This window comes from Pogoniulus pusillus, chromosome 17, assembly GCF_015220805.1.
Source record: "Pogoniulus pusillus isolate bPogPus1 chromosome 17, bPogPus1.pri, whole genome shotgun sequence".
Taxonomy (NCBI): domain Eukaryota; kingdom Metazoa; phylum Chordata; class Aves; order Piciformes; family Lybiidae; genus Pogoniulus; species Pogoniulus pusillus.
In genome coordinates this window covers 7,303,823-7,329,512 of record NC_087280.1, presented here as the reverse complement: position 1 = coordinate 7,329,512, position 25,690 = coordinate 7,303,823, and the positions used below count along the sequence as shown (strand labels likewise).

General features: G+C 42.5%; 2 protein-coding genes across 3 annotated transcripts in view; one reads left to right on the top strand and one right to left on the bottom strand.

The window, feature by feature from the left end:
• Positions 1-198: 198 nt before the first annotated feature.
• On the top strand, positions 199-20,791 carry FAN1 (FANCD2 and FANCI associated nuclease 1). Of its 2 annotated transcripts, XM_064157457.1 has the most exons (15): positions 199-494; positions 1,453-1,573; positions 1,668-3,071; positions 5,785-5,925; positions 7,817-8,012; positions 9,724-9,957; positions 10,520-10,651; positions 11,732-11,840; positions 12,521-12,640; positions 14,888-15,052; positions 15,963-16,131; positions 16,932-17,035; positions 18,183-18,377; positions 18,762-18,890; positions 19,578-20,791. In XM_064157457.1, exons 3-15 carry the CDS (start codon positions 1,787-1,789, stop codon positions 19,713-19,715), a joined length of 3,117 nt encoding a protein of 1,038 aa, XP_064013527.1. In that variant the 5' UTR covers positions 199-494; positions 1,453-1,573; positions 1,668-1,786; the 3' UTR covers positions 19,716-20,791. The 2 variants fall into 2 exon arrangements, with proteins under 2 accessions (XP_064013527.1, XP_064013528.1); XM_064157458.1 differs by lacking the exons at positions 199-494; positions 18,762-18,890; positions 19,578-20,791 and adding an exon at positions 18,643-18,742 and having other exon boundaries at positions 1,079-1,573.
• The window catches only part of MTMR10 (myotubularin related protein 10), a 41,140-nt gene continuing 36,238 nt past the window's right edge, over positions 20,789-25,690 (bottom strand). The window contains exon 16 of the mRNA XM_064157459.1: positions 20,789-25,269. Within this exon, the coding sequence (XP_064013529.1) occupies positions 24,670-25,269 (600 nt within the window). The 3' untranslated portion in view covers positions 20,789-24,669. The remainder of the gene's footprint in view (positions 25,270-25,690) is intronic.

Here is a 25,690-nt window from a genome sequence, read left to right as displayed (position 1 = left end):
TAGAATACTTGATGCTTGTGCTTTGACTGTGCAGTCTCTATGATCCACCGTCCCTAGGCTTTGTATCTGCTGCTGTGCTAGCTCTGTGTATTGCAGAAATGGCTGCACCTTTTGAACCGCCCTGCAGTGAAATCTTATCGAACAGGACGCACATGCCGGCTGCCCTTTCTCGAGAGCGATCCGAGCTGCTTCTCGCCCTTTGTTGTTAAAGAAAGCGCCAAAGTAAAGACGGCCAGCCCTTCCCAGCTCACGGCTCCAGGCCGGGGGGTGCGTGCTTGCTGCCGCTGCGCTCCGGCATCGGCTGCCCAGGCCTGCCGCCGCCATCGGCGGTGCTTTGTGCCGCCTGCGCCGGGGCGGGGCCGCTGCCGCGCGGGGCGGGGCGGGGCGGCCCTGGCGCGTGCCGGGCGCTACGTTCGCCCTGCGTTCGCCGCCCGCGCGCTGGGCCACGGCGGGAGCTGCGTGTGGGAAGGGTGAGGCGGCGGCAGGCGAGAAGGGTGAGGTGCCGCCGGGGCAGGCTCTCCTCGCCAGCTAGGCGGGAGGAGAGGCGCTCAGAAGGGTGAGGTGCCGCCGGGGCAGGCTCTCCTCGCCAGCTAGGCGGGAGGAGAGGCGCTCAGAAGCGTGAGGTGCCGCCGGGGCAGGCTCTCCTCGCCAGCTAGGCGGGAGGAGAGGCGCTCAGAAGGGTGAGGTGCCGCCGGGGCAGGCTCTCCTCGCCAGCTAGGCGGGAGGAGAGGCGCTCAGAAGGGTGAGGTGCCGCCGGGGCAGGCTCTCCTCGCCAGCTAGGCGGGAGGAGAGGCGCTCAGAAGGGTGAGGTGCCGCCGGGGCAGGCTCTCCTCGCCAGCTAGGCGGGAGGAGAGGCGCTCAGAAGCGTGAGGTGCCGCCGGGGCAGGCTCTCCTCGCCAGCTAGGCGGGAGGAGAGGCGCTCAGAAGGGTGAGGTGCCGCCGGGGCAGGCTCTCCTCGCCAGCTAGGCGGGAGGAGAGGCGCTCAGAAGGGTGAGGTGCCGCCGGGGCAGGCTCTCCTCGCCAGCTAGGCGGGAGGAGAGGCGCTCAGAAGGGTGAGGTGCCGCCGGGGCAGGCTCTCCTCGCCAGCTAGGCGGGAGGAGAGGCGCTCAGAAGCGTGAGGTGCCGCCGGGGCAGGCTCTCCTCGCCAGCTAGGCGGGAGGAGAGGCGCTCAGAAGCGTGAGGTGCCGCCGATCGCGGCGGCAGCGCCTCAGGCGTGCGCGTCCAGCGGCCTGCAGCTCCTTTGCTCCTACGCCGTGCAGAACGGTGTGGCATGCTCCGAAGAGGCCCGGGAGAGCCCGGCCTGGTCAGCGCGATGTCCTCGGCGCTTTCGGAAGCGCCACAGCAGCGATCGGGCACTGGCGGTACTGCGCCGTAGGTAGAAGTGTACCTCAGGTGTTCATTTGCGTGAGCAGGTGACCGTGGCATTTAGATAGCCAAAGTGTCCCGTTTTAGGAGTCAGCGCCATGAAGCCAGCAGCATGACGAGCATGGTGTGCTTGCCTGCCTGGCCAGCGGCAAGGTAAAGGGCAGTTGATCGTTGCCGCTGAGGACTGCTTGACTTTTGCACTTGGAAGGTTAGTCGTTTTTCCTTCAGTGTTCATCCTTATTGCATTTGGTTCTTTCAAAGATCTTTCATTCAGTATCTTTTTTTTTCCCCTTCTTTTAAAGGAGTGTAAGGACTACAGATGGAAAATGCACAGCCATAAAAAATCCTTTGTTTGAGTATCACAGCGTAAGGAAATATAGCTTGAAGGAAATTGTGCCATGTGAATGCTTTGAAGTTTGTAATGGCGGAAGGTAGGCCTTCAGGAATTAAAAGACCCAGAGCAAGCTTGTCACTCTGTAAAAATAAAAAAAAAGGAACAACAAAAGATGTGGAAGGTGAAGGAACACCATCAGTACCCTCAGCGTCCTCCTCTATTCTTTCCTTCTTTAACAGTGTCCCCCCTGCCAAAATTGCCTGTCCCATGTGTGGGCAAATGGTTCCAAGATACAGAATAAATAACCACATGGATGAAACATGTCAGAGAAACATAGGAGAGAAGAGTGTTGAACCAATGGCACCGAACTCTTTTAGGAATGAGAGTCCCCCAGCTGCAAATGTGGGCAGTAATTACAGCTCCTGTTGTCCAAAAAAAACACTAAATCTAGACACGAGCCCTTCCAAAAGCACTTTATTGAAAACAGGAGAGAGTGCAGCACAACAGGTTAGTCCTTATTTTAGCAATAGTAGCTCAGTCTGTAGTGGTAACAGTGAACCACAGGCTCAAAGAATTGAAGTAGTGTCTTTGGGAAGCTTGTCATCTAAACTGTCCAGAAGACGACATATCCAGGGCAGAAAGCAGATTATATATAAAGAGATTGATTCTTTGCCTCCAGCTGTCTATAATACAGACAAAAGTGCTGCTGCCTGGGTCGATGATGAGATTTGTGCTGGGCATAGTTCTCAGAAAGAGAATCAGCCTGCTCAGGAGGAGCAGCAGGAACAAAATTTTTCAAAGAAGGAACCTGAATTTGAAGAAGAAATAAGCAACTGTAATGGCAGAAATCTGGGTACTGTTCAAGTATCCTTACCAGCTGAGAACATTCATGGCAAAAGATTGCCAGTCAGTACAATGAACACCAAAAAAACTAGGAGTGAAGATGTGGCACATAATCTTGATACATTTAGAACACATATAGCTGTTGGTACTTCATCAGAGCTGATCAACAGTTTGGAAGTCAAGACTCAGCCACATTCTGGGGTCGTTTCTTCCAAGACAGAAGTGGACTGCAGTACACAAAATTGCTTTAGCAAGGATGATGTACTTCCTGTGGAAGTTCATGAAGACTTTAAGGATGAGATTAATGATAGTCTGTCAGAAACTGTGGAAACCGTAGAATTTCAAAGTTCAGTTGGTGACATTTTAGATAAAATAAATAAAGTTAGTTCTGTGCCCAGCTCTCCTGGTCACCCGTATTACCTCCAGAACTTTTTAGTAGTGCTGCGGGCAGTCTTGGAGAATGAAGATGATGCCAGACTCTTTGATGGGCAAGATTTGAACGTTATATCCAAGTTCTGCAAGTTATCAGGTATCTTTTTTTTTTCACCCCAAAATAGATTTTCACATTGCCTCTTGTACAGAGAATTGCTGCATAGTTTTATATGAAGAGTGCTATATATAAATGGGCAATTTAACTTGATAAATTCATTAAGGGAAGAAGCTTCCATTTTTTCAAGAGATGTATCCATTGATGGCTTCTTAGTAGGTAAAGTTTCCTCATGTTGCTTTAATGGAATGATAAATAGTGGAGAATCATAAGAAATAAGGATTATCTTTCTTTTGTGTGATGGGTTTAAAAAAATATTTTACAGTTTTAATAATGCGTTTTTTTTAGATTCTTAAATCTATTTGCTGATGCATTTAAATGTTTCCAAGGAAGGAAACTCACAGCACAGAAAAAAAGTAACAGTTAACACCAGGTTTTTGAGTGTTAATGCATATGAGGATTCTGCAAAATGAAGTTGTGAAGCTGGATACATAGACCTTGAAAAAAATTCTTCCAAGGGGCATTTGTGAGCTTTGCTACAGCAGATTTATAAGTTACTTTACTGCTTGGTATGGATCTATGGCTATCTCTTTGATGATTGCCCAGTATTTAGAGTGCTAGTTACTAATCGGCAGTTGTTTTCTTGTGGGTTGCTTAGTACTTTTAACTCTCGTTAATGGAGATTTAAGCCCCATATATTTAGACAAGATTCAAACAGATTGTCTGAATGCTGTACTTGTGCAAGGTTTTCAGAAGTGATGCAAGTTAAAACTAGCCCTCCAGATTTTTATGTATAACTTGGCTGAAGCTGTACTTACAAGTAGCATTACTAACAGTTGATCTGCAAACTTGGAGTATCAAAATGGTCAGATGATAGCTTTAATACAGTAGGTAGTGAATTCTGGCCAAGTGATGGATTCATATCTTTACCTTCAAGAAAACTGAGACATGGTGTCACGGACGGGAAAGTTTGTTTGGGGCGGGGGGGGAGGTTTGAAGTAATGATATGCGAGGCCGATGTTTTATAAAAAGGTATAAGTGATTTAATATTATAAGCACTAGAAATCCCCTTCCCCAAACTTATTTGTAATTATCCCGCGTAGATTCTTGGTTCGTAGTTGAGATTTAATATACAGAATGACGAAGAGAGTCTATGATATGAGAGAGTTCATTGAAGTCTTGAGAAGTTATTCAGTTTCAAATAGAAGTTTATCAATTACTGTCCCGAATGCAGTTCAGAGAAGTTTCAAAGTCTTTATGAATTTTAAGGCGCGTTGTCCGAGGCTCCGCGGGTCCGGTCGAGCTGAATGCTGACTCCCGGGGCTCGTAAGGATCAGGCCCCTGTCTGGAACGGTGCAGTCTTGAGCTGGTTGTTTGCGATGCGAATGCCGCGTGTGTGTGCGTGTGTGATCAGCGATCAGGGTATCGAGCAAAAGAGGTGCAGGTAGAGCAGGGTAGAGAGCGAGGGGCCAGTTAAGTTAAGGTAAGGAGCAAGAGGTGCAAGTGGGTACATTTTTTATAGTATTTCAGAAGAGGTGTGTTCAACCAACTCAGTCAGACTCACGTTAACTTTACAGATTGGTACAAAGTTGTAATCAACCTATACAATTGGCTAATTCTTACCAAAAACAACTTATGGAACCACCCAGGGGTCAGCCCCCAGCAGATGTTTGTCGAGTGGTCACCATGTCTGAGAATTCGAACCCTTTTTCCAAAACATAGCCATGTTTATGTCTTTGCTTCTCTGAGAGAGAGATTCTCTCAAGGCCTGTGCGTCTGCTGGTACAGCAGCTGCGTCAGTGCAAGCAGATAGGAAATATTGTTTTGACTTTTTCGATGGAAGGCCTCTGAGCCACAATTTTGTGTACAAATGAAAATTCTGCAATAAGGCAAAAGGCCTCTGATCCCTTCCATGACACATGGTACATCAAAAGTTCAGGAAGGTGGCTTATCTGTGCCACATCTGAAATTTCTACCCAGGCAAGTGTTGTCTTTCAGTTATTGTATCACAAAAAAGCCCCCATGCCCTTGCTTATTTACTGTGAAGTATGTCGTATTCTGCTGAAAGTGAGATGTCAAAGGTTGAGCCTGAGCTGGCCACTGAAGGAGGGAAAAGGGAACAAAATGCCAAAGGGAAAAGCAGAGACTTATTCCTAACAAGTAATTTGCAGTTAAGTGTTAGGATTTGTGCTCAAGATGAGATCTGCTTGAGCTTTGCTGTAATATTAAAAGAATTTTTTTTTTTTCTCCATGCTTAACAGCATTTTGCAGTTGGAAGAATTGAAATGCAAGCACATACTTCTAGTGACACTACTTAGTAGACTTTATTCAATCCTTCCAACTTGTAAGCAACAGAAAAATCATGCCTGAGAAGCAGTGATTTATAGTCACTAGTGGAACTGAGGTACAGAAAACTGAAAAAGAAAAATAATGGAACTTAAAAACAAACATTTTTTTTCATAACCCCCAAATTATTTCTTAAAGGGTAAGCATTTTCAAAATGCATTTCAGCAATGTTTGTTGCCTACAAAACACAGTATAGTAATTTTTTACCTGCAAAATGTCAAGAGTGTTACTTGGCATTGTAGTATTTCACCAAGTCTGGTTGAAGAATGAGTGTGGGCATACTTAAAATGTGTTTAGAGGATATCTGCATCAAAGCAATTCTTATAGATAAGTTAGTGAATATGCGTAGTATTATGGTTTAGAATGTAATGGCTTTTTTTATCCTTCCCTGCTTTAAATAAAATTGCAGTTGGTGGGCAGAAGTTATATGTGAGACTTTTTCAACGCAAGCTGAACTGGTTAAAGGTGAACAAAATAGAGTATGGAGAGATAAGTACGGATTTGGCACCAATAATTGAAGAACTGGCTGAAGCCAAGTTTCTGCAAACAGGTAGGACAGCATTAATAAATGTTAACAGTATTACACATAGAATGTGCAGTTGTGTCACGTTGGAGCTCACCTTGGGTACTAGAGGAGCAGAATAAAGGATTGAGGCAGATGAGCTGTGTTACATTTTTAATAAAAGCAGTTAGTGCAAATTAGGAAATAGGGAGAGATAAATAAATTTCAGGGGGCTAGATGCAATGAAAGACCTTACTTGCACTCACCAGCCTTATCGCACAGCCTCTGCACATTGGTCCAGGAGCTCTAGTAAGTAGCCTTCAGTACTGCTTTGAGCTGTCCTGCAGGTACCCTGTTCCTGGCCTTGGTCACCTCTGCTTGACTGGACCTTCAACCAGTGCTGTGCAGAGAGGTGATCATCCCCTTGTACTCAGCACTGGTGAAGCCACACCTCAAGTACTGTGTTGAGTTCTGGGCCCTTTGCTACAAAAATGATGTTGAGGTTCTGGAGCTTGTCCAGAGAAGGTCAGTGAAACTCATGAAGGGCCTGTAGCACATGGCCTGTGAGGATTGCCTGAGAAGCTGGGGTTGTTCAGTCTGGAGAGGAGGAGGCTGAGGTGAGACCTCATCACTCTGCAGCTACCTGAAGAGAGATTGGAGCAAGGAGGGGACCAGCCTCTTTTCCTTGGTGTCAAGCAACAGGACTAGAGGAAATGATTTCAAGCTGGACCAGGGAAGATTCGGACTGGATATTAGGAAGTGTTTGTTCACAGAGAGGGTTACCAAACACTGTGATTGTCTGCCCAGGGCAGTGGTGGAGTCACTGTCCCTGGAATTGTTTAAGCAGTGTGTGGACCTGCTGCTTAGAGACATGTTTTAGTGTTGACCCTTCATTGCTGGGTTGAGAGTTGAACTGGATGACCCTTAAGGTCTCTTCCAGCTGGATTCTGTGATTCTGTATTCCCAGTCTTGGCTGTGGCCATATACTGTGGATGGATCTCAGATACAAACTTCTAGTCTGACATTTGACCTCTGTCTTAGATTGACCCTGGGCCAGACTGATTGTCATGCCTTTTGAGGGGGCTACTGGTGGACTCTATTAGCAGAACTTTTCCTCTGCCCACACTGTTCATGCACAGCGGAACTGTATCCAGGGTTGGTGGAGACACTGCTGCTGCTCTGGCTGCTCTTGACTCCTGGCTCATTTTCCCCTTGTCGAGCAGGTCTTGCTGCTCCCTGGCAGCACACTTTTTTCAGGCAAAGGTTTAATGATCAGGAAGACAGAATTTTCTGAACAGTATTTTTTTGTAACTGAGCAGAATTACTGTATACATACAATATTAGGGGTTTGGAAGGACCTTGAGAGATTGTCTAATCCAACCCCTGTGCCAGAGTAGAACTGTCTACAGTAGGTCACGCAGGGATGCATCCAAGCATGTTTTGAATGCCTGCAGAGAAGAAGACCACTCAACCTCTCTGGGCAGCCTGATCCAGTGTTTTGTCACCCTCACAGTGAATAAGTTTTTCCTTACCTTCATGGGGAATCTCCTGTGCTCCAGCTTGCACCCATTGCCTCTTGTCCTGTCATTGGACATCACTGAGGAGAGCCTGACTGTGTCCCCCTGATGCTCACTTACTGCATATTTATAAACATCATGAGATCACCTCTCAGTCTTCTCCAAGCTGAAGAGACCCAGCTCCTCTAGCCTTTCCTCATGAGGGGCATGTTCCACTCCCTTTGTTTTCAGTTGGAAGGTGCAGAGGTTTTTCCCTAATTACCCATTCCTTCAAACTAGACCTGTGAAGAATATGAATTTCAAGCTAGCATTGACATTTGAGGAATCTAGATTGGTGTACTAAGTTGTACTGCATGAATGTACTCAAGCTGTTGCTTGAGTCTGTGTAGCACATACGAATGTTTGGGTTGTTTTTCTTTTAGAATCTGAACTGGAAGACCTGTGTGAAGGGTTGGATTTGCTTTCAGCCCCTGAACTAAAAACACTGGCAAAGATTTTTCACTTGCCAAACCCAAATGGTCAGAAACAACAACTTGTGGATGATTTTCTGAGGTTGGCTAAACAACGTTCAGTCTTCAGCAGGAGTCAGGCTGGTATTGGGACAGTGATTTTAAAAAGGTAACTGTAGTTAAATTTTGCAGGTGAATGTAAGTTATGCTTCAGAGCACTCAATCTGGGTGCCTTTTTAAGAGAGGAATGAATTTAGTAAATTTGTGATTTTAAAAAGGGCAGCATTAAATTTTGATTCACAGTGGGTTCAAACAGAAGGGTAAATACAATGTAAAAAAAACTCAGACTAATGTCATGGTGTTCAGATGTGGATGTGATTATCTCCAGAGTTACCAAGTTATAGAGATGTTTCTGAATTACTTAAAGCAAAATCAGTGTGGAAAAACATCCAGTACATCCTATTGAAGCAACTGATGTTTGTTTGCAAGATGAGCTCTTTTAGTAGAATTAAAGAGAAACAATAATACCTTTTTTTTTTGTGGTTGACTTCATGATTTAGTATAAAGCTTTCTTTTTGGCAGTGTTTGTAAAGGGAAGAGATTGATTGTTTTGGTTGTTAGACACAGTGTTCTTTCTTTCATGAGGGTTTTTTTTTTTCATGGTGTTTATCACAGCTGTGTATATCAGAAGCCCTTGGCTTCTAGGTTGTCTGGGGTCCAGATTTGGGTTTAAGTTGTCATTCTGTCCTAGTAAGAGTGATTACAGCAGTTACCATTCTTGATGTTCATCTGTCAGTGAAAATTATTTGTTATCTGAATCAGTAAGGGCTTCTTTCCTTATGCTAAGGAAGAGGCCTTAGTGCGCAGAGCTTCACAACTAGGAGTTTTCATAGGATGAGTATCTTCCTTAAAGGAATATGGTCTTTGTTGGGTTTGAAATACAGTAGCAGCTCTCTATTAAAAGTAGTATTTCTCACTGATGGTGTTGTCTCCAGTAGCATTACACTTTATGTGGTCTGCAGGAGAACCAGTGATCATAACTGCATTCATAGTTGTCTCATGTTATGGGATACTGGGATTTTATGATAAGTAAGGGTGTTTTAATTTAAGAAGTTAGGGTTGTTTCCTCATTCTAATCTAGATATAGAAAATTTCAGTATGAAAAACTTTGCATCAGTCGAGATCACATTTTTTCTCATGGATGCTATCTATTGGAGCTACATAATGATGCATGGTGCTTAATTTAAGTATCTCTAACAGAAACAAAATTGTTTTCAGAATATTGGCTTAAACTTTGCACTAAACCTATGAAAATTATATTCCAAAAAACTATCAGCCTCCAGGAAAAGAGTTACTTGCTTGGCCACATCCTCTTTACTGTGGCAAAGAGATGATGCACTTGTTACCTCATGAGACCAGAGAAGACCCTGGTTTAAATCTGTGCTGTCTCATGGGCACACAACAGAAATCTTGTATGAAAAATTTGGATGAAGATGTTGTAGTGGAGATACCCTAAAACAAGTGATCTCGAAGTGTGGTCTGTAAACGCTGCCATAACAGGAAACCACCTCTTGTTCCTTGCTGGTGTTGCCTGACATAACAACAGGAGTGACTGCATCCAAAGAGCAGTTACTTCTGGTTCTGTTTCCCTCCAAGTTTGGCCTTTAAACTTTTAATTGGTTAATGTATTTCTGTGCCTTTTCACTAGAAGTTATGTGCACTATATAGTTTCTCAAGCTGCTTCTTTCAAGGACAATCGAGTTTACACATACATTGGCTGGAAAACAAATTGATACTCAGGTGTCATTCAGTATACTTAAATTTATATAAATGGCAATAAAAAATATTTGTTATGTTAATAATGTTATTTGTCCTTCCAGGGTGAAAGACCTGGCTGGGAAATCTGTCAGAGTTTGTAAAGGCCCTCGGGCCATCTTTTCTCGAATTCTGCTGCTGTTTTCATTGTCTGAGTCAATGGAGGATGAAGAAGCTGGCAGTGCTGGTCAAGGCCAGCTCTCCACAGTCCTCATGGTAAACATGGGGCGTATGGTATTCCCCAGCTACACTGTAAATAGGAAAACACAAGTCTTCCAGGACAGAGATGATCTTATAAGGTAGGAGGAGCTTTGGCAGTGTGGAAGTTGTTTGTTTCTAGAAAAGCTTTGCTGCAGTACATGTGTAGGCATTTTAAATGCATTGTTGTGTCCAAATAGGACTTGTAATTCATGGCAGGTGGCAGTTTGAACCTAAATAGCATATTTATTTGTTTCATGGTGCTGATGAGAGTTCACAGAATCACAGAATTTTCAGGGCTGGAAGGGACCTCAAGGATTGTCTAGTTCCAGCTCCTCATGCCATGGTCAAGGACACTTTCCACTAGATCAGGTTGCCTAGAGCCACATCCAGACTGGCCTTAAAAACATTCTTCATCTGCTGTGATGGTTATAAGAATAGACTTTGAACAAAACAACAAATACATTATCTCGTTTATAAGGAATTTTAAGCATGATATATCCTGCTAGTGTAAACTCTGCTGTAACTACAAGGTGTTGGCTGCATGGTTCAGTGTCTTTGGAGATTGGAAAGGTTTTTTTAAAAGATACTGTGCAGAGGAATTGATTTCTTTCAAGTATAAATGCTTTTTGAGCCTAATGCAGTTACATGTTTTTCCCTTAGGTATGCAACTGCTGCTTATCTGTCAAATGATGTAGCCACTGCAATGGTAAATGGGAACTGGGAAGAAGCTAATAATCTATACATGTGTGCTAAAGAAACCTGGAACCAACTGAAAAATCACCCCTCTTTGAGGTAGTGAAATGAAGACTAGCCCAGTGTTTGTAGGAAACTATCTAGTGTATTAACATGATTAGTTCTGGTACTTTTGAGAGAGGCATATAGACAAGTCATACTATTTTAGCCTGATAAATTTAGAAGCTTTAATGTTCCTGAAAGCTTTGAACTTCCTGGTTGTGCATTTAGATTTTAAGTGATTATGTGAAAAGGCCTTTTTTTCTAAAACCTTGGGAATGCATTGGTAGGCATGGATAAAGCACTAAAGCATTTCTGTTGGCCAACACCCGAGAGCAAGGGCTTTATTCTTCCCCTGTCATAGTTTGGTTTTATGGCTTTTAGACAAATAGCAATAAGCAGAATGTAAAATTTGCACTGAACAAAAGCATGTTGCAAATGTTATGGGAAAACACATTGGGTTATTCATCTCTTCAAGCTTCAAAGTGGGTATCATTCAGGAAAGGTCACTTGAAGTCCAAGAACGGGAATAATCTGTCTTGGTTTTGAGTCATTGTCAGTTTTTCTTTCAATTTCATTTTCTGGCTTAATGATATACCATAAGTTGAAGTGTTATGTTTGGCTTATATGCATGGCAACTGATTGAAAATAATATTCACAGAGGGTCCTTTGGAGGTCTACTGCATTTCACACTGAAGACAGTGGAAAAAGAATGGTTTGATTTCAATAAGACACTGAGAGGGCTGTCTTGAAGCACAGCAATGTCTTTTATGGCAGAAAATGCATGTTAAAATGTTTTCTTTTATTCAGCTGTGCTTCTGTAATTAACTCTCTCATGAGTTGTCAGTAACAAAGTATAATACAATAAATTGCTAATAAAATGGCTTGCATCTCAGGTGAAACATTTTAGCTAATGATTCCATTCCTTGCACCTTAGAGCTTGTACCTGCTACCTCCGCTGAACCATTTTCTTGCCTTTGGGCTCTTTGCTTTACATCTAAAATACTAATTTCAATTCATTTTTTATATAGAAGGTATTTAGTTTTTCTAAATGCTCTGGGTATAAGTATTCTTAGTAAAAGAACTTAAAGAATTTAAATTGTTATCATTAAATTGATCTGAGCTGTCTTCATCTTTCAGCTACCACAGAGTTTTACCTGAGTGTCTGCGACGTTTCACAGTTGGCTGGGTGTATACAAGAATCCTTTCTCAAGGGGTTGAAGTTTTGCAGAGACTTCACATGTATGAGGTAAAGTGGTGATATGAATAGGAGTATCTGTGTAATGTAGCACTGTACATTACTTTACATGAGAGTGTGGCTGGAAAATAGTGATAGTGTTTGCCATGACTTCCTACAGTTCCTGTAAGAGGTTGCTTTTAAGGAAAAAGACGTTTTTCTTCCTGCTTTAGGGAGTTTTAAACTGTTGTGATTTCTGCTTGTGCTTTGGGGATTTAACATATGCAGGATACCATAAGACTGATACTGAGATGTTGTTTTGGTATTTAAAGACGTCTTTGTTCATCAGGTTTGGTTGCTGCTTCTAAATAAGAAAATCTTGGAAGAAAAGTTCTATTCTATTCTATTGAATCTGCCTCTTCACCTTGGATGCTAACATCTCCAATGTCCTTATATGTTAAAGCATACCAGAATATTCCAAAAAATACTTTGCCTCTGCAAAAGTAATAATACAGAAAGGACAAAAATAAGCATTTTTGGCAGCTAACCTATACGTGTACATAAAAATACTTTAAAGAGTTTTTAAGATATACTCATGCATTTGAATACATTGTGTGCTAGATTAAAACTGGGCTCAGATTGTGCAGAGACAGTGCTTTGTAGTACCCAGCGATTAGAAGGGAAAGTGACAAACTACTTGTATAATGAAACTTGATTTTTTAACTCGATTAGTAACAGTGCTTTCGCTGCAGGAAGCGGTGCAGGAGCTGCAGGCCCTTCTGTCTCAGGATGTGTATTGTACTGACAGCAGAGGGCGATGGTGGGACCGCCTGGCTCTGAATTTACATCAGCACTTGAAAAACACTAAGAAGGTATCTTCACAACAGCATGCTGCTAAGCTGGAACCGCTGTAGTCATTGAACTGAACACGTTTGTAAATAATATCTCAGATAAGAAGAATGGTGGTGTGGGCTCTCCTTAAAACACAGATCCCAAGGTCAGCCAACCAGTTTGTCCTAAGACAAACTGGTCCTTGATGGACCTGACTATTTTAGCCTTTTATTTTTGTTGCATAGAACATTGTTTGGTGTCAAGGATTGTATGGAGCTGTCAGGCAGCAGCTTTCTTGCTGTTCTGTCTTATAAATTCGCCTAATAGATGAGAAGCTTTTGTACTTGAGACCAAATGAAGCCATATCTGGAATGAGAAAAAGAAACATAATCAGAAGGATTTTTTAAATGCTTGGGTTTTTTAAAATGTTTTCAAGCAAATAGTGAAGAAAATTAAGTCCTTGACTAACTGTTGCCAGCGAGGAGCACATTGTTTTCAATATCTGGACCAGCTTTGGTACAGGGTTTCTACTGTAAGGGGTCAAGAAATAGACAATCCTGTTTCTAGTGCATTACTTCTACATAGCTCTGACAGGGTTATCAGTCTTGAACAGCAGATATAAATTGTTTCTGTGGTCCTGCAGGGTCTCCTCTAGAACAATACCTGACTGCCCTTAGACTGATAGAGAATATCATCAATGGTTTTAGACAGCATGTGTTACAGGCTATTTTCATCCTGGTCTGGTTACTTCTCTTAGGAAAGTAGAGGAGGGGAGAAGAGGCTGTGAGGTAATCTTAGCTTTTGCCCCCTTCTCTCTTTGCTTCCAGTAGGACACACACCAGTAGGCTATGTTTGTACAAACAAAACACATTATTTGTGTGGTGGGTAAGCTTGCCAGCAGTTCAGGATTTTGAAACACTGTGTACATGGTGAGCCATCTCTGAATGTCCTAAGTGGTTAGTTGGCATGTAGCCGAAAGAGAGAAAAACAACCATGTGGGAATGGCAAGGTTTGTGCACAAGGATTATTGCAGATCTCTGTAGAATTGTCTGGCACCTCTGGAAAGATTTCTACAGCACAATGTAAGGGAGCCAGAGAAAATGGCAAACTGCAGTACAGATTTTGCCTTTGAATTCCTTGTGAGACAGGACTAGGTTTTCAGATATTTTCTTTCCAAGAGTCATGAAAATTGGAAGCCACTGTCTGGCTCATTTTAGGGCTCAGATGCAATTCCTTAAATTCTCTATGCAAGCAACAGCAGGTGGTAGTTTTATCAGCTGCTGATCTCCTGAGGATTTGTAAGTATGGGAGATTATGTCCATTTTTCCTGTCTGTTACATACCAAGGAGAACTACTGTCAGTGATAAAAAAATGAAACTCTGTTTAAGTCACAGTGAAGCGTGAGTAGAGTGAAAAACAAGTTCAAGTTAGAGATGAAGTCTAATCTAATTAAACGCACCAAAGATACCCAACTAATTTGACAATGAAAAACAGAGGTTAAAGAAAAGAAGTTTGAAGTCCAGGAACATTCCAGAGAGCAACTTTTTCTTGCTTGCCATTTTCTTCCATGCCTCATCAACGCTATTGAGAATGCTTGTGGTTTGTGTTGTATTTTAATTCTTTATGTTTGTTAAAAGGAAGCAATACCACAGACTGTCAAGCATCTGTTGTTGCCTCTTCTGTATCTTATTATCCCCATATTGATTTTTTTTCCAGATTTCAAAGTAGAAGTTGTACAAAGGAAGGGTTAATCTCAGTTCCTTGTTTATAAATTAGTAAAGTGCCTTCCAGAAGTCAAAGAAAGAATTTCGTAACCATGATCTGAACTAATGTTCAGAGCCTATATTTAGCCATGAATATTCTTCAGTGTTGTAGACCAAGAGTCTAAAAATTTGTTCTGCTTGTACATTCGTGGAAACTGACCTGATCCTTCCATTTCCTTGTCTGTGCTGCTAAGACACTGACTTAAAAATGTGGACCTGATATACCACAGAACCCAGCTGTCCTTTCTGGTCATGTGTAGAATGTACAATTTCTTAAGTACAAATGGGCAAGAATTTGTTTTTTCTGTACTAGTGCAATTTTGAATCCAGAAACCTGCAAGTTCAAAAGGCTGCTTAACTAGTTCAAACTTCTGTACATGAGGAAGAAAGGTGGCCGTGTCTTCTGTGCTGGGTTTTACATTCACATCTTTGTGGCCCTTTAATCAGTCAGTTCTTCGGGTAAAGTAAAAGACAGATGTGCATAGGTCTCTCAAAATTATTGCTTGTTGTCTTGCTCTTTGCTAGGCTGTTGACTGCATCAGAAAGGGGCTGGCAGACCCATTTGTGCGTACTGGGCATCAGCTCGCTCTCTACCAGCGGGCCCTACGAATCAGAGACTCGCCAAGCTGCAAGCAGTTCAGGCAGCTGCTTCATGATCTGCCAGTCATTACTGTGGAGGATGTGACACATGTAAGTAAAATTGCTGGTGGTTTCTGAGAAAGAACAACTCATAAGGGCTTTGTTCTCCAGACAAGAAAAAGTAGTCTGGGAGACGTGCTGTGCTCTGGCATTTCTGCTGCAGGAAGAGGAATACAAATGTGTTTCTGAAATAAAAGCTTCTTGTAAACAAGTATTTCTGCTTCTTTAATAAGTGGTCAACTTCTTAGCTCAAGGTAGGCAGATCTACACTGGTGTCATTTGCACTGCTTTACTGAATATATGATCAGCTGTAAATTTCAGCGATTTACTGGCAACACTCTCAGACTATTTCTGTCTGAGGAGTCTGATCCTATCAGTGCATTGCCTCTGGTGTCTTCAGGCCAGGCATTCTGTGTGTAAGCAGAGTTGTCAGCATTAGGTTAATGGCTCAGAGAATGCAAGGATTTGAGCAACCTTTGGGAGTTGTGCACTCTCGATATCTGCTCTTCATAAAGGTTTGAGTAACCTTTGGGAGTTGTGCACTCTCGGTGTCTGCTGTTCATATATGCAGTGTGATACACTGGGATAGCAATGGAATGGATATTTTCTAGCTCGTTCTTTTCCCTTCTGTGGCAAAGATAATTGTATCTAGGCAAAGTCACAGCAGAACCTTGCTTTCTCTCTCAGCTCTATCACTACCTGTCTCCCTGTCTGCCCAGGATTTTTTGCTGGACCTTTTTCCCCCCTGAAGAAAAGTTGCTGGTTTGTAAAATCTAAATGGAATGACTTGAAGGAGATGCCAGGTTGCATTTTATTCAGCTGATTTTTGGAAACACATCTAGTTCTGATGTTAGGAAAATTGAAAAGGAGGAAAATATGTTTTAGGAGAGATTGAAATACCTAGGCTGAAGCTTTTTTAAATGTGATGCTGGAAAGTAACTATTTCTCTTCATATGTTCAGGTTACTATCAAAGGAAAGATGTGTCCTCAGATGGGAATGGGAAAATCTGTATTTCTAATGGAGGACATTAATAATGAAGAGGGAGGTGAAGACTTCGGTGTGTCCACAGTCATGTGCTCAGTTGAGGAGCTGGCATTAGCTCATTACAAGCAGAATGGTTTTGATCAGGGTAATAGTGTTTTTTTTTCTTTGTACAGTAAGGTAAGAATGGCAGTAAAGAACCACTTAAGCAGTTTAGTTAAGAGACTGGTTTGGGCAGATTTGATTAGATTAATTTTTTTTTAGTGTGATTCTATTTCCTTCCCAGACTGCTGTGGTGTATATTAATACTTAATACATAAAAATACATGCGTGTTTGTGTATATAGAGATAGATACATGTCTATATAGATACATACACACACTTCTATGTGTACATACGTGTATCTATGGCAACACTTGTATAAATGTGTGTGTATAGTTCTATAAATGTAGTAGAAAATGTTTTTATATATGCAATCATTTTGCTGTTAATGTATTTTTGATTAGTGGTCATCTGGTGGTGAGTGCATATCTATGCAGCATATATATGTGCAGACATATGCATGCAGGTATATATCCATATGTCTATGTATGATGTAAACCATTTCTGTAGATGAAAATACATTGTTAAGTAATACAAAAAAAAAACAACCCCAAAACTTACCTTAAGAACTTGATGAAGTGAGAACAGTAAAGTTGGCTTGTGACCAGGCACAGGAATGTCATCCTGTGCTGGAAATGAAGGCCTCTAGCCCGGGCGTGGGCAAACTGTGGAAGTAATAAATTGCTTTACAGCTTGATGCTGTAGTGTTAGTGTATGCTGACCTCAGCTGTGTGTAACCTTGACCATAGCATGGTTTTGGTTTGGATCATGGTTAGTTAGTACCTCTTCATATGACATTACTGTAGAAATCAATGTTTCCTTTTGTTACTGAATTTTGCTCTTTAGGTATTCATGGGGAAGGCTCAACGTTCATTACTCTCTATGGTATTCTGATGTGGGATATCATTTTCATGGATGGCATACCTGATGTTTTCAGAAATTCCTATCAGGTACCTTTGAAGGGCTTTCATTGGTTAATGCTTTTATTCGTTGCTGTAGGCTCTGAAACTATGTTAAAATCTTAGGATTAGATTACCATTTTATTCTGAGGGACTTTTCACACAGATCTTAGTGTTTGCTTATTACTAAAGGGCTCCGCAGTATCTAATTGCTGTGTGAGTCTGGACTACCTGTCAGATGGGATTCATCTGACTTAATGCACATGTGCTATACTGGAGCTCTTCTGTAGTGCATGGAAGGGTATTGCCTCACTATAGCATTGGTCATCTCATTTGAAAAGTATGTGTTCAGTTAAAAAATAACTAAAATATGAGCGTCAATAGCCTATAAAGGGAAGTCAACAATTTTAAACTCAGCTTTGTTAACACCTCTACCTGCTGCACCCCAACATGTTTATGCTTCTGGGATCATCCTTCCTTTTTGTCAAAGGAACTAACACCAGCAGCCCAACAGTCCCTGTGACACACTAAGATTCCAGGTGAACTTGTGGCTTTTCGATAAAGCTTTACATGCTACAAATTATGGCTAGTTTTAATAATTGAAGTTGGAAAACTCTGTCAGTTACCAGTTGGTGACAGGCTGACATTTGCTGTCTGTCAGCATTCCCCATCTGATTTTGAGATGCTAGAACAGGCACTGAGCTACTACTTAGCCTTGTCCAGGCATGTTCAAAAGGGAATAATTGCTACGTTGTACAATGATGCGTTCAGCATCAGCACAAGGCTTTCTGCTTTTAGCCAGAAGTCTCCAGTTCCATCACTGCTTTGGTTTTCCCACCTCAAACTGCTCACTGTACCTGAGCTGTCTTGGTGCTGATCTCAAATCCTGACTAGACTGTTACTGCTTGGAAAAAAATCAAGAAGCATGTAGCTGTTGGCTGGATACTAAAGGAAACCTCTGTCTACAGGGCAGAAATCATCAGAGCACAGACTAAGCCATGGCCAGCATTTGTTGTACTGTTGTTGGGTGTTAAATACATGCAAAGATTTCCCCAGTTCATAAAGGTTTATGTGGTAGAGCTGTTCAAGTTAAACTGACTCAGGATTTGACTTTGTAGTTAAGCAGCAGAGCACTGTCATGCTTGGAATTGCAGCTTTGCTGGCAGCATTTCAGAGCTGTGTTTTCCTTTTTATACAGACATGCCCTCTGGATTTATACACTGACAGCTTCTATGCAAACAGAAGGGAAGCTATTGAGGACAGACTCCAGCAGCTTCATACGGCTTCTTCAGAGACACTAGCAAAGCTAGTTGCTGACATCTGGACCACTCAGGAGGGGAAAGCAGCAGCACTGGTCAGCTGGGACCGTTTTAGTTCCCTCCAGCAAGCTCAGGTAAGTGACTGGTGTCCAGAATGGGCACTGTTTGGTTTAGCTTGCCCTTACATCATATATGGTCATGGTGTGCTCAGTTTGTACTGAAGCACTGAGCCAAAACTGATGGTGCACGTAAGAGGTGAATGGGCATAGCACCATGATCACCTTGATCCCAAGGCCTGTTACTCTCTTCTGGTAACAGTCACTTCTGCAGTAGCAGTTGGGAAAAGAGCAGAGAAAATACTGTAGCCAACATCTACCCAAGATTTTTTTTTGCTTGCAGGTATGTGACTAAACAAAAAGCTGTGCTGGGCCATAGACCAGTCTCGTGAGAGCAGGGAAATGGATGTGGTGATATAAGGTGGGGCCAGGGAAATCCAATTGGCAGCATTTGTCTTCCAGAGCCTGGTCTCCTGCCTTGGAGGACTGTTTCTGAGTGGGGTGTTTCGGCACCTTTCCAAAGACCTGCGCCATTGCAGAGGGGGACTTCCTGACCTGGTTGTGTGGCATACGTGCACTAATCACTTTAAGGTATGCTGAGAGACCATGGAAATACTCAGTGCTCAGCTGATCTTACCCTTGGGTATGAAACCTTCCAGTTGTCAATGCATACAGACTCCTCTTGTGGTGGAGTTACACCTGCTGCTTATTGGCCCAGCAGCTGTGGCAGGTTATGGGTGATTGTTATCTGCCGTTTCATCACATTTTGCTGTGGCCTTAATGGGCACTAATGAGAAACTGCAAGAGGTGGCTAAATGCTATTGTAGAAGAGCTCTTCAATTACCATTACTACATTGCCAGCAGCTGTTACCCATCAGTCACACCCATAGTGACAGTTAGCAAGAAGTGCTAATGTCATCGCTTCCACAAAAGCATCAATATATGAGACTATAACATCTGTGCCTGTAGTGCAACAGCTACTAGAAGACTATTGGACATCTCAGCTGCTGGAGCCGTGGGTTTTTTGAGTATGTGGTATGTTCATTCACCAGTGCTGCTGTATTTAGTGGACATTTACTCGCCTAAAAACCTCATTCTCTTACAGTTATACTTTGGAACATGGTTTAATAATTTGGCACCTGTTAGGGCGTCTGTTCTGCTAAAATCTGTATTTGTTTTTGTTGCAAATAGCCATAAAACGAATGCTTATATTAGTCTATGGGAGCTAATGATCTTTCAGGTCTTGCCCAGGCTCACATCATGCACCTTTCGTTGTAGCTGGTGGAAGTGAAAGGCCCCAATGATCGCCTGTCCCCCAAGCAGATGATCTGGCTGAGTGAGCTGAAGAGGCTGGGTGCTACAGTCGAAGTCTGCCACGTGCAAGCCATTGGAGGCAAGAGTAAGCGAGTCAGCTGACAGCAGAGGTCCCCAGCCTGCGGGTAACGTGAGTGGGTCTCAAGGAACGAGCATGGCACACTACTGGCTGCTGCTTCCATAAAAGTAGTTCCTTATAAACCTTTGGTTTCCTGGGACATCCCTGTTGCTAGTTTTTGCACAAAACACTCTAAAAAAGCAGTTTGAGAAGTCACAACTTACAGTTTATTCTATGAAACAGCTGCAATCTATGCTGGCACCATCCTCTATAATAAAAAAAATAGTGGTGTCGCACCTCTTGATCGTTTCCATGTTGTCAGGGTAGCCTGAAGTCGTTGTGTCATGCAAGTTCCCTTGCAAGGTGCAAGGCTTTTCTCTCAGCTGTCCCCACTTTCATATTAAAAATACAGGTGCTCAGTGAGGGCATAGAGCAGGGGTCCTCAAACTATGGCCCCCCCAGGGTCCTCAATCCTGCTGGACAGTATTTACAGAACCCTCCCTGGCCAGGGGGTGGAGGGGGAAACCAAGCAGGCACTTCCTGTCACTTAATCTGCTTGCCACCCCCCGAAGCCCCTAAGCACCCACTGGTACTGGGCTGGAACCGAACTATAGTCCAGCCCCTGACAGTGTCTGAATGACAGTGAACCAGCCCCCTGCTTAAAAAGTTTGATGACCCCTGGTGTAGAGTAATGCACAGAACTTTGTTGAAATGCTAGTTTAATGTGCTGCTAGGTATGAAAGGATCATTTATTTAACTCCTTCTATTGTGAGTGTGTTCCTTTCCTAAAGGGGACATCTGCTAGCAGACAGGAGTTGTTCAGTGCCAAGATCACTGCATGCATTTGCAGTGTGTCAGTCACTGGAGTCAGTTTTTGTCCCAAATAAATCGATGTGTTCTGTCATTTGGAAATAAGTCATTACATTGAATCAACCAAAGGGCTGAATTATCTTTTCCAACACAAAAATGCTATGGGTATGTCTTAATTTAAAATTAACACATACCCAGCATCCTCTCTCTGGCTGCTTCCTTGTCATAGTGAGTTAAGTTTACCTGATGCCAGAAATTCTGCCTTACAAAGAGCAGCTGCTATAATAAATAGAGCATAACAAGAAAGTAATACCATGTGCACTTTTTTTATTAATCATCTTTCTACAGCAAAACCAAATACACACTTCCACTGTTTTTTTGTTGGAATAAGTGAAAGAAAACCAGCTGAAGTTCACTGTGGAAAGGTAAGAACTTTTATTTAGTCTAGTTTACTTCACATTCACAACTCAGCATCAGGATTTTATAAGCTTCCTGGCACTGCTACTTTACTTAGTAAATCATTATCAGGCACAAAGGTTTTAGTTTCAGTTGAAAGGGTGAACTCTAAACCACAGCAACGGCATTAGAAATCTACTGCCTAGAGCAATATGAGGTACCAATTTCTGTCTCTTAATGTTAGAGGCAAATGTTAAGATTTCATCCTTTGCTTAAACATAGGTTAGAAATCTTTTGGTTTTTAATGTTGTTTGCAGCTGAGAGTAAGCCGAAACCTTCACCTCACTTGCTGCGTCTTAATTAAAAATACAAGGCAGGTAATATCAAAGTGGTATTGCAGGTAAGTACAGGCCTGGGTACACACACACACACAAACACATTTCTCAATGCATTTCTGGAATGAAAGAGATTTCTTTCTTGCACAGTAGAAAATGGTGGTGGTGTACTACCGTGATCTCCACATCCACAGTAAGCTCTTGCTCACAGGAACTGATGACACTGGAGGCACACACTGACCATCCCAACCTGCATGCTCTGTTTCACCCTGTGTGGTTTACAATGTAGTAGTACAAAAGTCATGATAACAACTGCCACAATAGTGCATGTTTTCTAGAAACAGACAAAAAATGATAAGCTGCTTGATAGCTTTTCTACTCTTGCAACACAACCGTGAGCTTAACAGTATCTTTTTTAAAATGGTGAACAGAAATTCAACTTGGCTAAATGTGTACATATATACACACACACATATACACATACTTGAATGTCAGTATTCTGTACACAGAAGTTAAAGATAGGTGTTCAGAGCAGTCCCTACTGACTTCTGATATGGCAACTGTGCGGAGGGGAGAAAATGTTATAATTAACAGTTAGTACCTGTCTTTCAAAAGTAAAGAAACTGCTTAAAGAGAAAGAAACACCATACACAGGCACACTTGAATGCATACACACAGAGTGCTTGCTTAGATTCCACAGCAGGCAAGGCCTCTGCAAACACAGCAGCAGAACTGCATCTGCCTTTCCTGAGCAAGGTGAATAATTCCCATCTCCTGGCCCGTGCTCATCTCAGCCTCTGCTTGCCTAGCTCCCCTGTGTCAACTGTGTGAAAGGTTTTTTTGAGTCAGTTTGGCAAACAGATCTTCAGACAGGTTTTGTTTATTACAAAGGCATAGTATTTTTAACCCCCTCCTCCCATGCTATATATATAAAACATAAAAACCATCTGCAGCATCTATACACATCTTAGAAATGAAATGTAAAAGCGTTGGAAATTTCCTTAGAAAAGACAATCCCTGTTAAATAGAGTACCAATTTTTCCCTCAGAGCATAGTAGCCTAAACATTCTTTTTTATTCCACCAGCTGCCTAAGTGGAATATTTTATTTACACATTTTTGGTACCTTTAAACAACAAAAAAAATACAGCTTTAAAGAGAAAAAAAAGAGACAATTTTAACTGTAGTTTTATAAAGAAAAACAATTGGTACCAAAAGACACTAAGCACACAGGTTGAGGTCTTTTATGTCAAGTATCAGGCCAGGAAAAATCAGTAAGCTAGCAAAAAAAAAAACCCAAACAAACAAATTCACAACAGGAAACTAATACAAACATTTGGATAATGAATTGAAGACGTGAGATGACTGCTCCAGCAAGCTTGTAAAGAAGCACAACTTGTTTGTGGACCATTTAACATGCATGCTCAGACCACCTTGCAGCATAATTAGGCAACTGAGGTGAACACACGTTTGTTCCTCACAAACAGCTGTCCAGAACCAACCTGGCATGAAGCTGTAACAGGCACGTGTGTGTCTCTGTGTGCACACAGACACACACGCAGCTTCTTTGCATAAAAAGAAGGCTTTGGGGGCTTGGGTAGTTAGAAAAGGAGATGTGCCTCCTCCCCTCCCTACATTAGCTCACCTTTACACTGACCGCCTGCTTATCTTCACAAAACCAACAGGGCCAAAAAGCAGCACACGCTCTGCCCTCAACTGCTTTGTAAGTTGGGTCACTTTTAGCCTGGGGAAAAAGAGGGTTCTGTATGCACTGGACTTTTCTACCACAATGCCTGCACTTAAGGCCACTCTGGGTGCTAAAACAAGTACTTGAGCTATCTTAGACATTCAAACTCCACACTGGACATAGGCTGTGCTGAAGACCATTTTGGTTTTACAAACGAGAGCTCAAACTCCTGTCCTTCCCTGCCTATACTATGCTGTGTATCACCATCACACACTTTTCCTCCCATTAACTGAGAACAGCCTCTACGCTATTTTATCAGGCCTTTGGAGCCTCAGCTTGTGAGCACTCAAATAGAGGTTCCATTTGTATCTGACAGAAATCAGTTGATACAAAATAGAGGGTCACTGTTAAAAGAGCCTTAACCTACAAGAGTGACATGTTACCATTGCTTCACCCTCCAGTGTACTTCACTCTTGCTTTTCTCTCTATAAAGCTTGAGGGCTTTTCTGGCACAGCATACAGGGGAGGAGGTATCATTTAAAAGGTTTTAGAGCAAAGAGGAGTCTGCTGCATCAGAGGGAGCCTGCTGGATTTAATCCTCTCAAGCAATGCTTGGCCACTGCATAGTCCACGTGGACAGCAGGTATGTAAAAAGAAGGCACCACTAACCACTCTTCTTCCAGCATCTGCTTGCAAGTGACAGCAGTAGCACCTCTCATGGATTTGGCCACTTGGATAGAGCCTGTCTTCCTTTCTACAACCCAGCAGGGTGTGAATTCTGCTGAAAGCTGCCTTACCCTGCAACAGGATGAGGCTGTTGGGAGGGACCAGGATCAGTGCATGGTTGTAATGCTGAGTGTTTGAGGTGCTTAATATAAAAATGGAGAGGCTCAATAGTCTTACTAACAAGCCCAACCTTCCAGAGGAAAACCCTGCTGCCTGTTATCTCCAGAAACAGGAAGAGAGAGGCAACAATGGTAGAAGAATTTCCCATAATAATGTACTGTAAGGGACTGGGAAGCAGGAGGGTCAGCTGCATTGGTCTTGCTACTGCTTCCTCTCAATTAAAGGCACTTCTAAAGCTACTAGGATACCATATCTACAGTAAATGTTTAAGGTTAACAGTGCATTGTCCTGAAGTTGATTCCTACAGTCTAAAGTCAAGGCCATGACAAAGATCACAAATCTGACTAGCCATTAAAGAATACATTTTGGGAAGAGAGAGAAAAAGAAGCACACCCCCCTCCATGGATACAGAGAGGTAGGGTGATCACGTCACAGAACATGAGTATGTATGTATGTATGCATATTCCTGTTCTTCCTGAAGAGGCAATCTGATCAAATAGTTTGTTCCCAGATTTCAGCTGTCAGTCTGTGTCCACTGCCCCTAACTGCTTGGATTTGACAAGTTTAGACACAGGAATCAATTCAGTTCTTCTCTGGGAAAGAAAGTATTTCCAGCAGACGCCCCATTCACAACTGCATCAAGCCTCTCTGTTAAGTATTGAAATGCTCTTTTGCATATAATGAGCCAAACCATAATAAAAGAGAAGGAATTAGGGATGAGAAGCCCCAGCAGATGAAAACTGCTGATAAGGAGGTTGTGCCACTTGAAGCATGACTCGCTTTGCTTCTAAGTGTTTGTGCAAACCTTACATAACGTCTGTCTATAAAACTTCTTAGAGCATTCAGTGCCGCCGTTAGCAGTGTTAGGAAAGACAAAGTGATATGCTGCATTCTCCCCAGACATTTAAACCACCACATCACCCACCTTAGTCTTCGTTTGCAAGCGTCTCAGTGGATAGCCAGATTTTGGCACCACTTAAAAATTTGCTTAAAGGTGTTCCCAGAATGCTCCGTCTACATAGGTTCCCTACAGGAGAAAATGGGAATGAGGAGGAGAGAAAGTCTGGGGCTCCAGAGGTGTCATTTGAAGTGCTTGCTCTAAAGTACATCCTGCTTTGATCCAGTTCTGAGCAGCTGCCTTGCAAGGAAGAGTTGCATTTGTACTGCCGAAGATTCCGGTTCAACATGTCTACTTCATCTGCCAGCAAGGACACCTTATGGAAAGCAGTGATGAAGCCCCCATGATTAATCTGGGCTTCAGGAACCCAGCGGAAGTAGCAGAGTTTCCACAGTTTCACTTGTGTGCCAGAGGTACGGGGTAGAATGATGCCGTGCAAATCAACAGGCTTTGCAAACCAGTCTCTGAAGTACTGTTCCATACTATTACTCTGACCCTCTGTTTGCTGTAAAAAGTCAGGTTTCAGTTTTAAGATCAGAGAGTTTCTTCTTGGAAGGAACTCCTGCTCACTGATGATTCCATTTTTAAATGCTGGGGGCACACCTCGCAGTGTGGAGCTGTAGTTTTTCTGCAGAGAAATAAATATTGGTCATTTTCCATTTTTCTGCTCATCTGAATAGCAGATTTCCCTGAGCTGTCAGGATGCATCATCCAGAGAAACAATGAGACATTTAACAGGTATGAGCTTGTGAGTGGCTAGCACAGGGCTGACAGGGCAAACAACGTGGCCTTTAAAAATAAATGTATACGTTTTCTAGACTTTAAAACAGCAAGTAATGAACTAACTGCTATTTACTGAAAAAACCTGACAACCTTGGAGAAACAAGTGGCATCCCATCACTTCTCCATAAGGGAAACAATGCAAATGTTGGCAGTGAACTTGGCTGTATCAGAAAATGTCCTGGAACACAAGGCTCAGCCGTTTACGTCTTTACTTCTACAGAAAAACATTTCTTTAGGCTGAGAATCAAAGAGAACCAATGCTCCTA